At 30.2% G+C, this 21,242-nt stretch overlaps 1 protein-coding gene across 8 annotated transcripts; it reads right to left on the minus strand.

Annotated features, from left to right (window-relative positions):
- Positions 1 to 309: 309 nt before the first annotated feature.
- Positions 310 to 19,977, minus strand: LOC137931957 (zinc finger protein 271-like). Of its 8 annotated transcripts, none has more exons than XM_068775461.1 (22): positions 19,590 to 19,977; positions 19,285 to 19,512; positions 19,004 to 19,163; positions 18,632 to 18,735; positions 18,140 to 18,217; positions 16,515 to 16,667; positions 15,184 to 15,390; positions 14,375 to 14,542; positions 13,461 to 13,591; positions 13,145 to 13,242; positions 12,892 to 13,030; positions 11,986 to 12,137; positions 11,261 to 11,428; positions 9,259 to 9,486; positions 8,739 to 8,919; positions 6,694 to 6,861; positions 5,873 to 6,040; positions 5,270 to 5,437; positions 4,369 to 4,529; positions 3,455 to 3,593; positions 2,721 to 2,802; positions 310 to 2,383 (listed from the first exon to the last, which is right to left on the minus strand). In XM_068775461.1, exons 1-22 carry the CDS (start codon positions 19,647 to 19,649, stop codon positions 2,264 to 2,266), a joined length of 3,261 nt encoding a protein of 1,086 aa, XP_068631562.1. In that variant the 5' UTR covers positions 19,650 to 19,977; the 3' UTR covers positions 310 to 2,263. The 8 variants fall into 8 exon arrangements, with proteins under 8 accessions (XP_068631562.1, XP_068631565.1, XP_068631560.1 ...); XM_068775464.1 differs by having other exon boundaries at positions 310 to 2,380; positions 18,584 to 18,735; XM_068775459.1 differs by having other exon boundaries at positions 18,584 to 18,735.
- Between the last annotated feature and the right edge of the window lie 1,265 nt (positions 19,978 to 21,242).

The raw sequence follows: 21,242 nt of genomic DNA on the forward strand, positions 1-21,242 counted from the left end.
TGATTCGCGTAATATTATTTGATTTAAAATTACTGTACAAAGTAGTATATACTAGAAGAACTCGATGGATGCAAGCAGCGTAACATCGGTCATGGACCTACGCCTTGCAACAGGTGTCTATTCTGTGACATGATGTACTATTATTTTAATCTAAATTTTTTAAAACACCTTGTTTGTTCCAGATTTTAGAATTTTATTATTATTAATTAACTCGAGCAGAAAATCGATTTAACATTATTTGAAAGTATATCTCGAAGCATAATTTAAAATTATGGGAGAACAAATAATAAACAACAAATTTTGCTTTCACGTTTTAATCTCATTCATATCAAAGTACTGAACATAATTTAAGAATTTAATGTACACTATTATGTCTATGATTTTAGACTTTTCTATAAAATATAAATTAGCGTGGCACCATCCAAGGTAGACATTACCATAATGCCTGTTATATATTGTTATTATAAAACTCTTCCCGTGTTACAATTAACTTACGAAAACTTAAAATACCAGACGATTCAAAATCGTATAATACCTCTCTTTTAATAACATAATTAATTAAAGTTTTAGCTAAAAGATACAATAATTTCTATTATACTTAAATTCGCTACAAATACAGCTAACAGTTAGGTCTACATATTTACAAGTAGATACAGGCTATAATTATTATGTTTACAAGCTGTGTAACAATTAAATGGAAGTGATTATAACACCACTCCGCTTGCCAGATCGCAAGATTTTTAGCAACACAATCACATGGCACATGTGAATGTTTTACGGTTTAACTAGACACCCAAATGTTTATTGTATGAAAAATTTTAATACAATAGAAAAATCTGAAAACAAACTTTTAAAAAAAATTAAATAACGTTACAAATGATTAATAACTTAATATAATACAACTGGTGTTTAATTACAATTTACATTCAAAGTAGTTTATTCAAAAAAAATCTTGTGTGCGCAGATAAGAAATTAAACTACAGACCAGGTACAAAACGAAATGGTGGACCAACATAAAATATATTTTACATACAATTTTTTTTACTAAGTACTATGTATAAAATATTGTTTAATTTATTATAAGGATGTAACTTTAGGTTCAGATATCCAGTAAGTTAACGGCTAATTCAACATCTCTGCAGTTTATATTTTGTATTGGCATAAGAACATCTATCAATTTCAGGTAAAATATTTGCAGTTTGAAAAATCAAAGAAAACTAAATAACAATTGCAATGTTGTGGTCCCAATTCTAGAGAAATGTGCACCTTTTTTTCCACAGATGACACCAAAAATGTTTTTAACATATAAATTATAACAATTATAGTAAAACCATAACCAAGTTACAAATCACATAGAAAAAAGTATTCTTGAATTAACAATTACCTTTTTAAGCATTATTTTTTGTTTCAGTTTTATGTACAATACAATGTTTAGTTCCCCTACGTTTTGTTATCAAAGAACTATGTGCAGAATGCTGGTTTACAAGAGTTAGCATAACTTTATAATTAATCATGAATAAACAAATAAAAAACACTTAAACTTCAAAAACACAATTTAAGTTTTATTTTTCGTAAATTACTAATCTATTATTGATCAATAATGTTATACATATAATTTATTGAAAGAAAAACAAGAATATCATTGCCACAAGGAATGTAATTCACATTGCCAGGTTCTATGTAAAAGATGACAACATGTAGTTAGTTTTTAATATAAGAAAATTGTAATTAAAAAAGTTGAACTTTTTATATTTCCATACAGTACCAATAGTTTCTGCTTAATTTTGTCTTTTTACAATATAATACACTTTATTTTTGTTAGTACAGCTGGAACATTACACCTAAAAGCATATATTACCAATTCTAATGTATTTAACATAATTTAAAATGTTCTACAACAATACTTACTGTTTGTACATGTTATATAATGTATGGCAGTAATTAATCGCATTTTAAAGGCAATTTGATTATTGGAGATAATGTAGAATCTATTTAACTTCTTTTTATTTATGATCCCATTTGTAAAGTGATGTCAAAAGCCTTATTAGAAGGCGCTTGGAGTTCAACTTGAAACAGAGGAGATATGTCTGTAGTAATCTGACGTGTCAAGTTTCATTTCTGAACATCTGCATGTTCTGGGTACAAAGAGTGATTCAGGTACCAAGTACACAAATGGTTTAAAGTTGAGTCAACTTCTGTCCATGAATGGGAAAAAAGGGTTATCTGTGTCACTCTGACGTGGAGGGCTGGGTGATGATTGTCGCTAGTAGTTCACTGTAACTGGGTGATGGGGAACTGCAGTGCCAGTATGGTGTTGGCTACTGGCAGCGTGGTTAAACGACGTCACACTGGCCCCTCCTGAACTGGATCCAGAGCGTACCTGCTGCATTTTTCAATTGTTAATATGGTAACACTCTAGTAATTTTAATCATGTTTTAGGTTGAGCAATGTTTGCAAAACTAAACTTGCTTAAAAGAATGTCAAAGGAGAGGTTTTATAATTTTTTTTTAGTTCTAATAGTCAACAAAATATACATTTGTGAAATCCTCATACCTCATATTACCATCGCTTATATTTTTAAATAATAGTAAAGAGGTCTCGCCTGAAAGGACCTTGGGACCATAAAGGATAAATGATATAAAACTTAAATTGTATAGTGTAAGTACAATTCATTAAAAAATTACAATTATATATGAAGAAACTATGTGTTATGTATTAACCTGATTAGCTATTTGCATAGCAGTGTTGTTCTGTTGATTTTGAGCGACGTCTTCTTCCGTTGGTCTATTCTCAATTGTTGCTCTAAAATGAAAAACATAATTAATATGAAAACATGAAATAATGTCTATTAATTAAAAGACTACAAGGACAAAATTAACTATTAATGTTAAAAACAATAGATTTTATTAAAAAATAGTTATTAGCTGAAAAAGACAACCTTCTTCTTAGACAATATTAGTCGATATTTTAATTTCCATACAAATACAAATTAAACTTGGCATGGATATGGAGATAACTAACAGGCTAGCCCCATGGAGAACGTCTGTTTACAAGGTGGACAGACAACCTTGTTAAGTTTGCTGTAAATCTATAAGCAGGGGTGGAGGTCCTGAGATTAAAATGATGATAGTGACATTTAGCATAGAATTTAAGCCTCTGCAAATATAATTACAATAGAATAGTACTTCGACATACAATACAAATGTACTTCACTCATAGAATTCAACTTGGATTGGCGGTGTGCGGATGTTCCTAACATTTCTTTGCCCAAAAAACGGCAAAGCCTGAGATGAAGAGTCTTTGACAATTATATCTGATGATAATGATCCGATACGGGTCGCTTACGAGGGGCGTTATAAGAAAGCTCAAGGTAATGTAGAGATCAATGGAGAAGGTGGCTATGCTCGGAGCCTAGCAGAAGAACTAGGGTTAATAAAGTTAATTATATATGCACCTGACGTCGTCCTTGCGTTCAGGTCGGTCGGTGTTTTCATCATCGCAGTTGCCGCATTGCTCGCCCTCAGCGACCTGTTCACTATTGGCGACGGTCTCGCCCGTAGTCGCATGGGTGCGTTGGTGCGAAACCAAATGTCCTATAAAACATTTATCTTAACATCCTTATCATAAATAAATAGTTACCTACTTTACAAACATTTGAGTATTATTACTTTTTATTTTTTTAACCCAGTGCATGTTGTGGTTGCTGCTCATTAAAATTGCTGTTTGTCCATTGTTTCAATTGCTTTGTATTTGCATGTAATACTGTCAATTTTGTTGGCAAGAGACTCAAGAACTAATGAATGAACTAAAAATAGTGAACACGGGTGTAGGCTTCCATCAGATCCACATTACCACTTACACTTATATATTAACCTTGAAGCCATAACCCATCAGCATGCCAAACATCCCATCCAGACTCCTATCATTAATTTTGTAAATCTTATATATTTCATACATATTTATTACATTATTATTTTGAGAGTCACTAACAAACCTTAACAGAAAATTTGGTGTGCTATATCTACAGAATAGTGTAAAGTAACACTAAAATTTATTTTTACATGTAAAATTGCAATTATGTATCACAATACAATAATAATCAAACAAAAATAAAAATTTTTAAATAATGACTGTATTAAACTTTAATATAATTATTTTTTTCATTAACTGGACAATGTTTTGTACTCTAATGTTTAAAATAAATTTAATCAATGATGATAAATTCTATGATATATCATCATATATTATATATATTAAATATAAATTTATTTTGTATTATTCATCATCATGAATAATAACAACACAATGGGAATAACTTTTTAAATCTCTAGTTTTATTTATTATCAAAGATGTTTCGGAATAGTTTACCTTTGCAAATGAAGTCTTTGGAGCATACTTCGCATCGGAATGGTCTGTTCCCCCCGCCGCTTTTTTGGTGCGACCTTTCATGGAATAATAAGTTTCCTTTCAGTGGAAAAGATTTCCCACATTCCCCACAGCTATATGGGCGTTCACCGCAATTGTGTGCCCTGTAACAGAAAAACAGAAGTTAGAATTTACCAAAATATGCATATTAAATATAAATTACTCACTAACGCTTCTTTGAATTAAAAGTTTAACATAATTGATTAATGTATGTAAATTTTCTGTCAGATATAGCATAAACGATAACAAAATAAATAAGTGACATCAATGCCGACAATTCTTGTTATTTAAATATTGGTTTATTAAATAGTAAGCATTTTCCGTCACTTTACTTTTGTATGTTGAAATTTGTAAATGGTTGTCCAAACAAAGTCTTGCGGAATTTTTTTGAATATCTGATTTCGTTTATTACAAATGAATTAGTGATTTATGGCAGTCGAAATCTTTGTATGTCCAGTTTTTAACGATGCCTTGTAAATACAAGATGGACTTCCCCTATTTTTGAAATTTCTCATAAGCATTATATCAACATAAAAATAATACAATAAGAGTATTTCTTATATTATCAATAATTTTTTATATTGTTTTTTCAAGTTCCCCTGCCATAAGCTGTATATATTTGATCGGCTCTTTTTGCTAAATGAAAATGTTGTCATTATCCGCACTACACTCTACCGCAAATAATAGTGCGGAAATTTCTAAAATACAAAATCCCGCCATTATCAACATCATAGCAACGTTTTATTTCCTCAAACGCATAAGCTACAGCACGGAGCCTGACCGCAAGAGACTCAATGTGTATTATCCTCCGTAAATAAAAATTTCACTGTCTTTTAATACATACCTCATATGTGCTACAAGGTGTTCCTTTCTTGTGAATGGCTTGAAGCATACTTTGCAGGCATGTGGAGTGTCCCCTGTGTGCTGCTTCAAATGGTTGATAAGGTGTTCCTTTCTTGTAAATGTTTTTTCGCAAAACTCGCAACGATGTGGCGATTCGCCGGTATGTATTCTGTACAAAAAAAAAATTAATCATACAAAAACGGATTTTCAATACGGATAATAAGTTTAAAAAAAATATATGCTCTGCCTCATTTTAATTAAAAAGGGTAATTTTTAATTATTTTTTTAGTGGACGTCATATCATCTATTGCTATCTGAATCAAAAAATGGTAAAGATAGTATGAGATGTTATGTACCAGTGCACATATATTGTAAAAGGATGTTATCCATTTAAAATTATTTTACAAATATTAAAAAAATCATAAATTAATATATATAACTTTTATAGCAGATGCACTACAACAAACCATTTATTATAATATATATTTTAGTTTACGGAGTATAAACAAAGCTTTCAAATGAAACAACTATAAAACATATTCAATGACAATGAAATATTGTTTCAAGCTAACCATGTAATTAAATAAAGGAACAAAGTTATCACCTGACATGGTTGGTTAAATGTTCTTTCCTGGAGTACGTTTTAGTGCAGAAGGGGCACTTGTGCGGAGTTTCGCCGGTGTGCAGATGTACATGATTCGTCAGATGCTCCTTACGAGAGAACGCCTTCGTACAATATGTGCATTTGAATGGTGTCTCGCCCGTATGTTGCCTGTCATCAATACATTCCGATTAAGACCCGTTACTTATTATTAAATTTTAATTTATTACTATAAGTGCTTGAGGTACAATCGGAATGTAATGTTTAATGATGTATAAAAAAAAATTTACCTCACTTTCGATGCATTATTATTGCCGATTGGACCCCAAGTTGTTTCATGACTATGAAAGTTTAACTAAAAATATATTTAAAAACCTTTTTGAAAATAATGTTAACAATGACAACCTTTTCACACCAGGAATAAAAATTAAGAGTTAATACAATAGCTTAATTTTGTGTAAAGTGGATTTATTATTACAACTAATGTGTTGACTACAAAAATTACAAAATGGATCAGTTTTTTTTTTATTTTTTTAATTGCTCTTGATAGATTCCACTATAAAAAATTATCTAATCACCATGTGTCAATCAATAATCATAATGTGTTAATGTCTATAAATGCAAAATGAATTTTTGTATTTATACTGAGTACTTGAAAAGGAAACACAAAATGAGTAAATACTATCCAGATACATGAGGACTGCCTTAGAAATACTGTTAAGACAAAAACATGATTGTATATATATGTAAGAACCCTTTGAAATTAATAAAACTATAGGTGAGGTAGTTAACATTGCTTTCAGAGGGGCGGTTAACATACGAACCGGACGTGATTGACGAGATGCTCCTTGCGCGTAAACTTCTTGCTGCAATAGGAGCAAGAGTGCGGCGTGTCGCCGGTGTGCTGGCGCACGTGGTTGATGAGGTGCTCCTTGCGCGAGAAGGCGCGCGGGCAGTACATGCACTTGTGTGGAGTTTCGCCCGTGTGCTGTCTGCGCAACAGAGTACATTCCGATTTGATACTTGTTACAATGAGTTATAGCTTTCATTGTTATTATAATAACTGCACACGCCTATTTTATTGAAAGGAAAAAGGTAATAATTGAGCTAGATGAGCGATACTAGACGTCTTGGCCTCATTTACAGTTGAAGCAATAAGTTGCTTTGTTACTTTGTTATATACTTTGCTCACACAACTATTGTACTAAATAAAATGTGAAAATCAGTACAATTTTCAGTTAATTATTATTGCTAATTTTTAATAACTTTTATTGAGCATTACTTTTAAGCAAGTTATTTTATTAACTCTCAAGATAGAGGAAAGTATTTTAGTCGGAAATAATCTTATATATTTAACTGTTAACATTAAACACTCAGTAAAAAAAATTGAATTAATAAAATCATCTCTAAAATATTTTGAGTACCCAGTACAAATCTGTTTCATTCATTGAATTAGTCATATATCTCCGTAATTGATTATAAAAACAACTCCAAGGAGTAAATTTAAATATCTTTTTCAATTATTTTCGACAAGCTTGTCTATTAGCATATTATCTGCTGTAAGCAATATGGGCAGGTTCAATGAAGTTGTCACTCCACATCAGAGCTCAAATCGGAATGCACAATGCTGTGCTACCGTAGCATTGCATTCAAAGGAAACTTCACACAAATGCCGCTTACGACTTACATATTCAAGCAACGTGACATGGCCAGCCTGATGGGGTCTTATTTCAATTGTAATTCGATTTAGCGCAAAAAAACTGAACAACAGTAAGGCCTAAAAAAACATGCAAACTACATAGAAAGAAGCTTAAGGTATTTAGTTATCTATAATAGCACATTGGAAGGTTTCGGCATGTAGCACAGCATTGCATATTTGAAGAGTGACAAAACACAACATGATAATTCCAAGTTTTGTAAAAATATTTGCAATGACATTCAACATAATACCATAAAATTACATTGCTTGTTAGGCTGGTGTCATTCAAATGTGCTTCTAGCTATAGTATACATAGCCTCTGAAGTTAAAAGTTTGATGCAAATCATAGTATTTTCATGATTTTAAAGATTAATGAAAAAAAAAAAAAACAACAAGATCAGAACCAACATGATTCATTTTATACATTTCTGGTTCACAGATTGAAAGTTACGCATAATCTGATCTGATCAGAACATGATATTTTAATTATTTAGGAATACAATTTGAAATAAAATACGTTTTCACAAATTTGAAATAAAGAACATACTGAATATTTTTTAATTATGTAAAGGCAGTGTGATGACGTGATGACGTCATGGTATTATCATGTTTTGTTCTGTCTGTCATTCCTTATTTATATTGTTGTTATTAATATGTTTATTATATCATTATATCATTACACACTGCACTAAAACTACATGATCATAACATTTCATTTACACATTCAAAGAGACATAAGTAAACTAAAATTTTCAACTGGACTTGTGGACAATGCAATTAGAGTATATATATATATATATATATATATATATATATATATATATATATATATATATAGTAAGTTGTGCATGTAGTTATTTTAAGAGAGATTTTCATAGTAATATTTAGGTATTTGCGGAGACTTGTTGAGATTTTAATATGTGCAATAAAGAGATCACCTAAATTATATATCATTGAAAACAAATTTCTTTACTACAATTTTTCTACATTATATTCACAAATTTTCTTTTATGTAACAAAAAGGTCCCACAAGCATGGATGATTTTTTTCCACTTCATCCTCTAGTACATTTAATGAAATGTAAGGTATTCACTGTTCCAAACAATGTTCTTTACTACAAACATATCTAAATGAATAATTTTATAATACACTGTTCTGCAGTATAATTACCTGATATGGTTAGTAAGATGTTCTTTCCTGGTGAAGGACTTGGCGCAGTAAGTGCAACGATGTGGTGACTCCCCGGTGTGCTGACGCACATGGTTGGTGAGATGTTCCTTGCGCGTGAAGGATTTCGTGCAGAAGGAACATTTGTGAGGCGATTCGCCAGTGTGTTGGCGGACGTGGTTAACTGTAATATAAATATTAGCACGTAATATATCGTAGATACTATGAACAAGAAACCTGTCAATCCTCCCCCAAAACATCGCTGCAATGACCGGACTTGCGCTGCCCGTATTTAACGACTTCCTACAAAATTCTTTAATAATTAAAAAGCGAAAACCTTGTTTCTAGTATTTCTTAACATCTACCGACATTGCTCATCAAAGTCATATTAAGATAAAACATGATATGCTTAAAGATTACAATGAGGCACACTGAGTCAAAGTGCTTAGAGCAAGTTAACCAAACAACACGTTAAACCAATTATGTATTTGCTAAATTGAAAAACATACAATTAAAAAATTACCTAAATGGTCTTTTCGAGTAAATGCTTTAGGGCAATAACCACATTGGAAGGGGGTTTCGCCAGTGTGTTGGCGCACGTGATTAACAAGATGCTCCCTCCGGGTAAAGGACTTGGAGCAAAAGCTGCAGCGGTGTGGCGACTCGCCGGTATGCTGTCGTACGTGGTTTAGAAGATGTTCCTTCCGCGTAAATGTCTTTGAACAGAAATCGCAACGATGAGGCGTCTCCCCTGCAACACATATAAAATAGCCTTTATGTACACATAACATAAAAAACATAAAATAATTAAATTTTATTACACACATACATTAAAAAATACAACAGGCTGTCTTGTCACTTAAGACAATTGCTCAAGGAAAAAACCTTAGTATGGAAAAAGGAGTGAGCATACTTTAACCTAGATATTTTAGATTACGATAAATATATAATGTATTCAAAAACATACACATATTTATTTATATAAAGGGATAAAAAATAATATATACACAATAATAAATTTAAAAAATCATAATATCCACTTGGGTAAAGTTTACACTTGTCTGTGGGAGAAAAGAAAAACTTACTTTCTAAATAAATGAATAAATTATAAACAAAATCCTTCTTAACCACTTCGGTACCACAAAACCTTGTCCATAGCCGAGCGTCAACTGTAGTAGACGGCCGTAATATAAACGTGCACGGCTCTGCGTCTACTTTAGTCGTCAACCAAGAAATTTAACCTATCTCTGCAATTACATTGCATTATTGTTTATTATAATTACATTAAGTGGACGTTTATTGCTACGGCACACACGACACACACATTTATGCCAGATGCGTGAAAAGGTACTGCCGCCGTAAAACTTAATATATTGAAACATCGAAAAAAACAACAAAAAACAAATGCTGTCTTGATTACAAGTAATATCCGCTTGCAATGTTAAACAGTCCGATCAGAAACGTGTTAAAGAGCAAGATGTGCCCTGTGTCGCTGAGCGACGCAGCGCGTGACAGGTAAGAGCCAACTGTGCGCATTCACTTGTGGCCGTCGACTATAGGAGACGCTCGTATCGAAATGATTAAACATTTTCAAGAAAATGTTTTTCGTGTCACATAGTTACTGGTAACACGATTCAAAATGCGCCAGCAGTTAATCTCTGTTTTTCTCATGATTTTAAAAACAATGGTTATACCTTATTAATACATAACTTGTATGTACATCACGGTAGATCACTTGTTACCTACTTTAACATTTCCTTTTAATGAATTACAATGACAATGATAATGCCGTTCATTGTAAAATCTGAACATAAGTATACTCTGCACCTTTACAATGTAATGCTAATTACTATTTTCAAATCCATTGTTATTTAGACTAAAATTCATATATTCGACGGGCATGTGCTTCAAAACACAGTACTACATAAATTAAATTAACGTTAATTATAATAATACGAACAAAAATTTATTTACGGTAACTTATATCTTTACCTTGAAGAAAGAAATAGTCACACTTCAGGCTAACGAAAAGTGTTATGATAGTATTAAGTTTGATTTATTTATTTTAATCGGACTGATCGCGATAAATTTATTTACTGCACAAAATTGCCCTTTTGACAAGGTCCAAAATAAATAAATAAATAAATGAAATCTTTTTAATCTTAATCATTTCAACCTTAAGCCGTCCACTGCTGAAAATGGGCCTCCCCATACCAGAACTTTTTTTGGACATAATAATTTTAAACAATAAACTTAAATACTCTGTACATATGTCATAAATAGCTTTAGCACTGATAAGAGAGTTACAAAACAGAATCAAATAAATCAAAATAAATATCTTCATATATTCATAAAGCTAATTAAAATTGCACATGCATTATTTAAAAGTTTGGAAAACCAAGCCTGACACCATATTTGTACTTTTTAGCCTACAAAACGCAAATGTACAGCATTTATTTTGCTATATGTATAAGACAGCACTGCACGTGAGGACATGGGCTGTGCAATATCAAAGCTATACTGACCCGTGTGCCACAGAATGTGATTGGTGTAGTGTTCCTTTCTCGTAAAAGACTTGCCGCACAATTCACATCGGAATGGTGTATCATTTGTATGAGATCTCATATGGTTCACTAAATGCTCCTTCCTAGTATACTTCTTGCCACAAATTTGACAATGATGCGGCGTTTCACCTATTTGGGTGGGGCAGAAAATAAATTGTTAAAATTCAATGATGCAACTATGTAACTTTCATTATTCATATTATTCAATTCCCCGAGTGGACTAATAAGGATTCATATTAATATTACAATATAAATAGTCTGCTAGCACTTGATATCTACAATATGTTTATATCTGGTAAGTAAATAGTTGAATCATTCAATTCTACTTTCTGCACCACTTAACCACATCTAAGGTGCAGGCTTGGATGTTCCATACAGATAGTAAAGACCGCATAATGAAGCAAACTAAAATATAAATGGAAGGGGTAACACACTAGAGTGGATTATGGCTAATAAATAAATAGATCATTTATACTTTTGAACTAAAAACTAATTATTAATAATATATAACTAAAAACGGAAATATATGAGATATGATATAGTTATGATAACAGAAAGAATTTTTTCAATTCTTTCTCTTTTGCATTGAAAATAATGTACAAAATAATATTTCAGATAAATTGTAGGACATATTACTATTTTTTGTACAAAACTCAATTATTATTTTAGATAACTGTTGTTCATACCTGTATGCCACATGACATGATTCATAAAGTGTTCTTTTCTTGTAAAGCTTTTCTTGCAAATGTCACAACGATGGGGTGTTTCACCGGTATGCTTTCTCACATGGTTGACCATATGCTCCTTACGGGTAAATGTTTTTGCACAGAACTGACACCTATAAACAGAAGTCATTATTTTGCTGTAGTAAATGTTCATTAAATATTTTTAATATTATTAGGTTTAACAGTATCAGTTTTAAATAACCCATGTCTAATTACTTATATTTTCCCCACAGTACCTTGAAACACTAAACAACTTTTACTATTTTAAATAATTCTACAGAGTTAACCCTATATATTACAATATTGTAACAGTAAGTATTTTAGCAAATATAATTGTTAATAATATATTCATTAAATTAAAAACACAAACTCTTCTACTAAACAATTGAAATCACAGATGTGGTAAGTTTTAAGGTACAGTATCTTTAAAAACAAATCATCTTTTTTCAAATGGACATTTATACACATTTTTAATGATTGATTATTTTAACATTATATATAGTAAGCTAACACAGGTTCAGAATCTAAACTGGCGGATCTGCCAAAAAAACCGCCCAAAAACACAACAGTTGCCCTTTTTCTTAAAAAAATCCAAGAAGCCATGTAAATGAGTCAATACACTAATTTCCAACAATTATTTAACAAATTACAGACAATTAATTATCAGAAAAATAAGAAAAGGAAGGGCTACCATATGTTGTGGAACTTCATAATATATATATATATATATATATATATATATGTATGTATATAATGCACTCACACCCATGAAGGATTTGTTAACTTTATTTCATGTATTTATTTTATCTAAGATTTAAAATTTTGGAGCATAAAAATGTTATTAAATAAAAAAGAAATAGGTATTACCTATATGGAGTTTCACCCGTGTGACTTCGAACATGGTTATCCAAATGTTCTTTCCGAGAGAATGTTTTGTGGCAAGTGGTGCACGCATATGGTTTATCTTGTGTTAACCTTTTAGCCTGTCTCTCTGCAGGGTCTCCAGCTATTTAACAAAAAACATTATGCTAGACACAAACTTGAAGTTAAATATTATATAATATGTTAATCTGTTAAAAACTTTTTTGTACTATATTGAGAAAAAAAGAATGTAATTTACCTAGATGACATTTCCCATGTCTAGAGAGTTCAACAGCATTTGCAAATGCCGTACCACACACTTGACAAGTGTATGGTTTACTTTCGCCATGGTATCGCCTGAGCGGAAAGAACAAAAGAAAGTGGTTAACTTGTTTAATGATAGGAATGATATATGTTATAACTATGTACACTTCTTATAAAGTTTCATGAGTACATAATATTGTTATTAACGCTATATTTTTTTAAACGTTTTAATTAATAAATAATTGATAACTTAGTATAATAGGTATATTCATGAAAAGAATAAATGTATACATTGTTTTTTTAATATGTACCTGTGAACAATTAGCTGATAACGGAATTGAAAAATCTTGCCACATATGTCACAGGAATGATGACCAGGTGATGAATCTGTTTCTGGTATTGGAGCACTGGTTCCCGGTTCTACTTCCACTTCACTTATTACCTGTTATTTTGATATTATGTCAAAGAGGTCTACCCAAGCATACAAACAAATAACCCAAATTAAGTGACCAAGATAACATTATGTTTAGATACTTTAATCAGTTTGGATAAAATTTTAAAAGTATTGAATATTTGTACAATGTTTTAAAATTAAATACATTATTTATATTTCTTAAAAAAGTAGAAAGTCAGTATTATACAACAACTTAAAATTTAGCAATAAGTTTCTGTACAAAATATATGAATAGACCACCAAAATTTTTAAAATTCAATAGGAAAAGTTTTAGGAATAGAAAATAAATGAATGGTATTGGATAATTAGTGTACTACTAAAAAAATCTAGGTGCAACAATGTCTTGTTTTCGTAAATTGTTTTTATTTATGACCTATAATATATGTAGGTACTTCAAAAAAATATATGGCGACCCATCTATAATAAATTCAATAACGACAAGCGATATTTATGGCAATCAGTGGCTAGTAAGGCATTGCTTTTCCATCGCGCTTCAAAGAACATTGTAAAAGTAATATTTGAAAGTTTATAAAAATAATCATTAAAGTTGGTGATCTAACTTTAAAATAAAGTATATTATTTATATTTATTATATTATATTAAAGTTAGCTTACTATTGTTCCTTGCTTGTAACTCACACATTATGCATATGGCATAAAAAAATTGAATATTTTAGCAGTCAAGCTATGAAATATTTATTACATAGACAATTATTTCAATGTTTCAACCATTTATGTTGATATTGTAATACATCAAATAAAAATTAATTACCTTTGCTTGCTGTTGGCTTTCAGGATTCAGTTTGCCAAAAACCTCATGGTAAGCCAACAGTTGTGAAAGGTCTTCAACATTAACTTTGTACATTGCATGCAGATCATGTTCTGAGGCCCCTGCTGATATTTTTACTACTGCACCTTCCATACCCATAGCGCCGACGCTCTGAAAAATATTTAGTGATCTTGTTGTAGTTACCACATAATAAATGTTATGAATATAAAAAAAAACATTTGTTGATGAATAAAAAGGCGCATTCAGGATATGATCAGAAGTATATATTTGAAAATAGCAGAAAGAAAACAGTTTAGATTTAGCAGTGAAAATAGCACAATAGATTTTTGCAAATAGTCTGTATTATATAAATACAGAGCTTTGAAAATATTTTGTTATGTATACAATGTATTATATTGAATACAAAACAGTTTTGAATTTATTATTTTTTTTTTCCAATTTTTTTAACTGTCATAAAAATATGTCTCCATTTTGGCTTATATTAACTTAAAACAATGTTACCAGATTCTACAACTTATCAGTTTTATTTACAAAATGTAAATGGTAATATTGTTTTGCTCCTAAGTTCGCCACAAAGATTTTAAACTATAGATAAAAACTAGAAATTTATATTTTAGTTATATATTTATATTTAAAAAAAAATACTTATATGGTTGCAAAATTTCAACATACATTACTATTTCAAATGTTAAAGATAAAATATTGAATTTGACTAAAAAAATTATAAATAAAACTTTTTTGTACTACAACATAATTTTTATCAATTCACTTTAAAGAAAATTACTTGGTACCTTTAAGTCAATACCCTTGATATCTTTTATGTCCGTAGGCATTGCAAATTGGGCGGATTCAATTTTAGGAACATTTTTTTCGTCTTTAACTATAAGCTGCTCCGCTGCACTAGTTTCTATGGAAGTAGTCCCATCAGGATTCTGCGTGACTAGTATATTGGCTGGCTCTCCTGTTGCCTGCTCAATGCGAACAACGCTGTCAATAACCTGAGTCAATTACACAAAGCATAAGTGTTGCCATTTCTGTCTTCCTTTTTAACTACCCTTACTTATATTAATTGTTTTTATTTTTAAATAACTATGAATTCAGTAACACTTGTATCATTGTACTTGAAGTATTTAGTAAATAGCAATGTTGCTTTTAAGAAAAAAAATTAAGGACACTACACTACTGCTTACATATAGAATACTCTTTTTGGCATAAACTTAATAGCATGTATTGATGATTTCAATCCATTGCTCCCTATAACACATTCCAGGGCTTATCTCTACATAAATTCTATAAAAATGCATAGTCCTGTAGATTCCTGGTTCATGGCAGATGAGTTACTATATGGCATTACTTCCATATAATTACATAGATTAGGCTTCTGAAGTTATTATGCTTGTGAAGACCACATACTTGTAAAAATAACATTTAAGACATTAATTTGTATTACAAAAAACTTGACCAAACTCTTATCATTATTTTCATATCATCTAATAAGACTGTCGATTCTAATGGGAATTTTACCATTATTTATTTATCCAACCTTTATGGCTATAAAAAAACAATAGAAGTGAGGAAAATTTATCAGTATATTTACATATATCACAAACAAACTAGTATTTAAAACTGACACAACTGAAGATTCTATTTAAGGATAGAAGAGGGCTGTTGGAGATAAAAAGATGATAACTAAGCTTGAAGGATACTTAACTAATTACAGCATATAGAGACCAATAAAAATTGTAATATTGAAAGAAAATAATTTAAAAGTATTTTTATTATCTATTATTTAGGAAAGCTCTCGTTTGTGGCAAATTAGGTACAGATAATTAAGTGCATTTGGATAAGTCAAATAACATAATCTATGCACAGGTACTAATTCATTAAGTTATGTCAATCACACACAATAATGCAAATTGAAGCTAGTTACAAATATAACTATTTACATAAGGGTATTTTTTAATATTTGTAACACTTCACTGTGTACTGTGGACTGGTATAAATATAACAGATAATGCTAAACAAAGGTGCCAAAAAAACTAAGTTTAATAATTAAATCTTCTAGATTTAATTTTACTATGATTGTGGCACTATTCACAGATATAAATGTTTTCGAACACACCTGATGGCCAACAATTTGCTGCAATTGATGAACTGTGAGAGTGTGGTCTGAGGACATTTTCATGCCATCATGTAATTCTTCCTTATCAACGAGTTTCCCTCCACCAGGTTCTACCACTGTCACAATGCCATCTTCACTTACAGTTAGTTGTATCTGTTAACATTGGAATATATAATAAGTTTTTTTTAAATCATTAAACACTGTGTTTTGTATTATTAATAAACCAAATTGTAACCATGTTCAAAAGTTTGAGTTATTTGCAATACATTTTACAACTACTATATAAATAAGTCAAATGGATTTTGTAAATCTTCATATTAACAGACAAATGAGGAGTCACATAACAAAACATGATGATTCCATTATAAAAAAAAAACTACCTTTGTACAATTAAATATATTGTAGTATAAAACAGTACGAGGGTTCTAATGAATAGGTAAGTATAAAAGATTTAGTAAGTTTTTCACAATTTTTTTCTTTAATATTGTTTATCTCGTTAACGTAAAAAATGGAAATTGTTCAGATTTGACAAAAATATTTGGTTTGCAGCAAACTGTTTGGAAATATATTTTGATAAAGAACCACATGCTTGAAATTTAAGAAATGTACCATTATACTTATTAACAATTTAAACATAGAAATATCACGATTAGCATTAAACTTTTAACTACGATGTCTTTTAACTCCAAGAATAAGTTTTTTGAACCATTTGAGCTTGTGCTCAATGGGCGACATCATTATATGGTATTCTGGCGAAAATCCCTGTTAACTTAAAAAAAAAGTGCAATTATCATATTTTGTTTGTCATTCATTAAATGGTTAAAAATAAGAAGTGCTTTCGCAATCGTGCTACAGTAGCCAGATCGAAATTATCATAGGGTGAAAGAATTATGAAGTAATAGGAATTTAAAACTGAATTTGTTAAAAATGACTAGTGTGAATGCCAAAACCTCTGCCAAAAATAAAACGTAAACTATGTTAATAGATGATATAATACATATCAGGTACACACATAACCTATATATACTATATACATATAAATGCTTGCGAGATAAATATGTGTGTAATTAAAAGTTATAGTGATAAATTTACCTAAATATATTTTTTGTATAACTCATTGATTGCACACAGTAGGTATTTAAAAAATAATAGGCATTATATTTACTACCCTGATTTTATACAAATGAAGGTTGAAAAGCAAATATTACAATCCTTTAATCATAAAATATTATGAAAGTTCAACCCTTTGACTTATAACACAAAATATAAAACAAGTAGTTTAATTTTATAATTTTGGGTTTTTATAGATCATAACATTTGTATTTATAAACAATTAAAAATATTGAAAAATTCATACAACAATGACCTTTCCACTAAAGCAGCTTTGAGTTTGTGGTAATATGAATTAAAAAAAAACTTTGAGTGCAAAGACTAAAACAAAAACATTGTTTGTTCAAATAAAAAAATAGTATATGATTAAGTTGTAATTATATATATATATTTTTTTTTGATCAAACTTACCTCACTAACCTATTGTTTAAGACGACAAGCAGCATGAAGTGATTAAAAATTTATAGTTACATATTCATAGCAAATATTAATTAAGATTATAAAAAATAATGTACCTGTTGATTAGCATGGTCTGGTCTAGTGGTTGTCATTAATTGTTGTTGCATAGAAGAGTGCTGTTGTGAGTGATGACCCTGGACAGTAAAAATTTAGCATGTGTATTAAAAGAAATTTTAAAACATGCTCAAGATACTGGAATGTCAAAATTGTTACATAACAAAAAGGTTTTCTAATTGTCATTTACAATTCATGCACAAAATGAGATTTTTATTAATGACTAACATGCAAAACTATAATGCCCCTGAATATTTTCTTTGCATATAAAAATACCTAGATTTATTTATAATACTAATTTTCTCAATAACATTATTGTTTTTTGTTCCTTTTAAACATGCACTCCCAATACTGACCTTATTAAAAACATGTATCAAATCTATACTACACAGCAACGTAATTTAACATTCCTGCTAGTAAACGGAATGGGTTACCACATGATTTACCATATCAAGGTTATGGTGTTGTATAAACTCGACCCGGTTATTGGGTACCTGCTGGTGAGAGGCCTGGCCTGAGCTACCAGAGACTTGTGACCCGTTGCTAGAACTTTGCTGTGGTGCAATGTCTTGTTGCTGACTGTGAGGCACCAATGATTCTAAAAAAGATTAATTGTATACACTCTTAAATTTTATTATTTACTGTAATAAATAATATGTTTCTGTACATTTACAGTACATCCTGGTTCTTACAATATTTCCATAGTAATTTAGTCTAATAGTTTATCAGAGGATATGTTTCAAGGCTAATGAAGGTAGAATCTTTTTCTGGTGTTATAAAAAATTACTTTAATGCTCATGATATTCTAGTATGCATTAATCATACATACTAATGCATTAATCTTATGGTTACAAAAATAGACATACCATGTGCTTGCCCAGACTGCAATTGTGTTGCAATAATTTGAGTAACAGGTATCTGTTGGCCACTAGGTCCTGACACAGACAACTGTGTCTGTCCTCCATGCTGACCAAGTATTATATTTGGATCTCCATTAAGAAGACCAGTATGAGAATGTCCAAGGTCCTATAGTGAAATAAATGAATTGTTAGATCAAATAAAATACATTTCGTTAGCGACAACTTAAAAATCCAATTAAATTGTGACCTTTGACGACATATTTACATAGATAATAGTCTATAATTACCTGCACCGGTTTTCCATTTTCGATTCTGGTATTGGTAGGTAAGCCATATACAGAAACTTGAGGTATTGGTCCGGGAAAAAGATTAGTAAACACCCAATACTTCGCAACGCTGGACAAAGCAACGTTCACGGCTGCCGAATTAACTCGTAGGTCAGTAGCAGATGTAGTAGGAGTTAGATTATTAGCTGATTGCTGTTGTTGCTGAGCAGGAGCTCTTTGATTCTGTGACTAGAATAATTTTATAAATTAGAACTATTGAATCGCAATAAATGAAAATAAGAAAGAATGTTAAACGTTTTATCCACCTCTGTGTTACCAGGAGGTTGGCCACCACCCGTATTGATATTGTGGTGTTCGGGATTCATAATTCAGCTTATACTAATCTTGATAGTTATGTCCAACACTAGGTTATTTACAAAAACATAACAACTTTTACATTTCTACGTCTCGGCATTGTCATATTTGACTGTCAACGAAATGGAGGCGCGGGGGACGCGACGGGCCGCCATTATAAAACTTAGGACACAATAACATTTTTTGAACTATACATTTACTGTCTAATACGTTAATATAAAAGGTTTATAATACAAAATAATTAAAATATATTAAAGAAATACACTAAACTTCACGACATATAATTTTAAACATCCTAATTTTTAAGTTTTTGCATAGTTCATAAACACTTATTCACCATGAAAGAAGCGAACGAAAGTTTGTCACGATTGCAGAATAGCCAACATTCCCAACAATATAATCAGCACAGCAACATAAATTCCATGATTATTACATTCTTCCAAAATAAATTCACAAATTGACACAATGATGTTTTATCTTAAAAATTATTCTCATTTATCTATTACAGAAATATATTTATTAAAAATTACTATTTCCATTAGTTAACTAAAAGAAAACGTTTCGTAAGTATCAGTATCGACAACATTATAAATATTTTTTCTTAGGTCGCGTTATGTACATGCTTTATGAATACTGAAATAAAATTTTTCTGAACAAATATCCAAAAGATTTACTCTAAAACCATTTAGACTATTACCTTCTGAGGACATAAAAATGCTAAATATTTTGGTACGAAATTAGAAAGGGAGTTAAAACTTATTGATGTAATATTTATTTTAATGCTACTAATATTTCATACACTAGTGAGTTTTGATTGAAGTTAACTAACAGTAAATTCTTACTAATCGCAGTAGAATATCGGCTGACAATAAATGTACTAATTTAAACATTGGAACATTCCTATAAGACAGAAAATACCTATAAGAAAAAAACCTTGAATCATAGTTTAAATTAAAAATAGAATTATCTTTACATCTTGAGAATTCCTTAGCATAAAAATACTTAATCAATACAATCTCATCAAGTACTGTTATTGTCTTCTGTGCACTAGGTGTAAGTTATTTATAGATCGAAATAAGAGAAGTAATGCTTGTATGTTTTAAAATTGAAAAATTTATATGGGACCAATGTGTTTCATTTAATTAATAATTAAAATGTGAAATTGACAATGTCGGCTGTTATGGATCATTAGAAATTTAAATCATATTTCATATATTTTGTCTTTTGCCTATTAAATAGAGGACTAATAAATAAAATGAATACACATAAACTGAATAACGAGAAACATAATGTACACAAGCATTGGCTGAAACTTTTAGCGGGTAACACCTCAAAGCTTAACTTCCGCAGATTAAGTTGGCACAATAGAATTTGTGTCGTATTATTATTTATAAATATATAAACGATGAGATAACAAAGACGGTTAGGTAATAGTATATTGTACGCTTTATTTATATTAATGAGGCATTATTTAGACTTTTTAAAATCAAAGTTAAGCAATAAACCTGTTGTATATAAAAAAAAATCTTTCATTACTCACAGCGTCTTTACAACTTCATGTCTTGCTTCACACTTCTGCTACGTTAATAATGTTTGGCCTTTAT

This window comes from Battus philenor, unplaced genomic scaffold (genome assembly GCF_028537555.1).
Source record: "Battus philenor isolate CCGP_79_NKW_IND1 unplaced genomic scaffold, ilBatPhil1.0.hap1 SCAF_9, whole genome shotgun sequence".
Classification (NCBI taxonomy): domain Eukaryota; kingdom Metazoa; phylum Arthropoda; class Insecta; order Lepidoptera; family Papilionidae; genus Battus; species Battus philenor.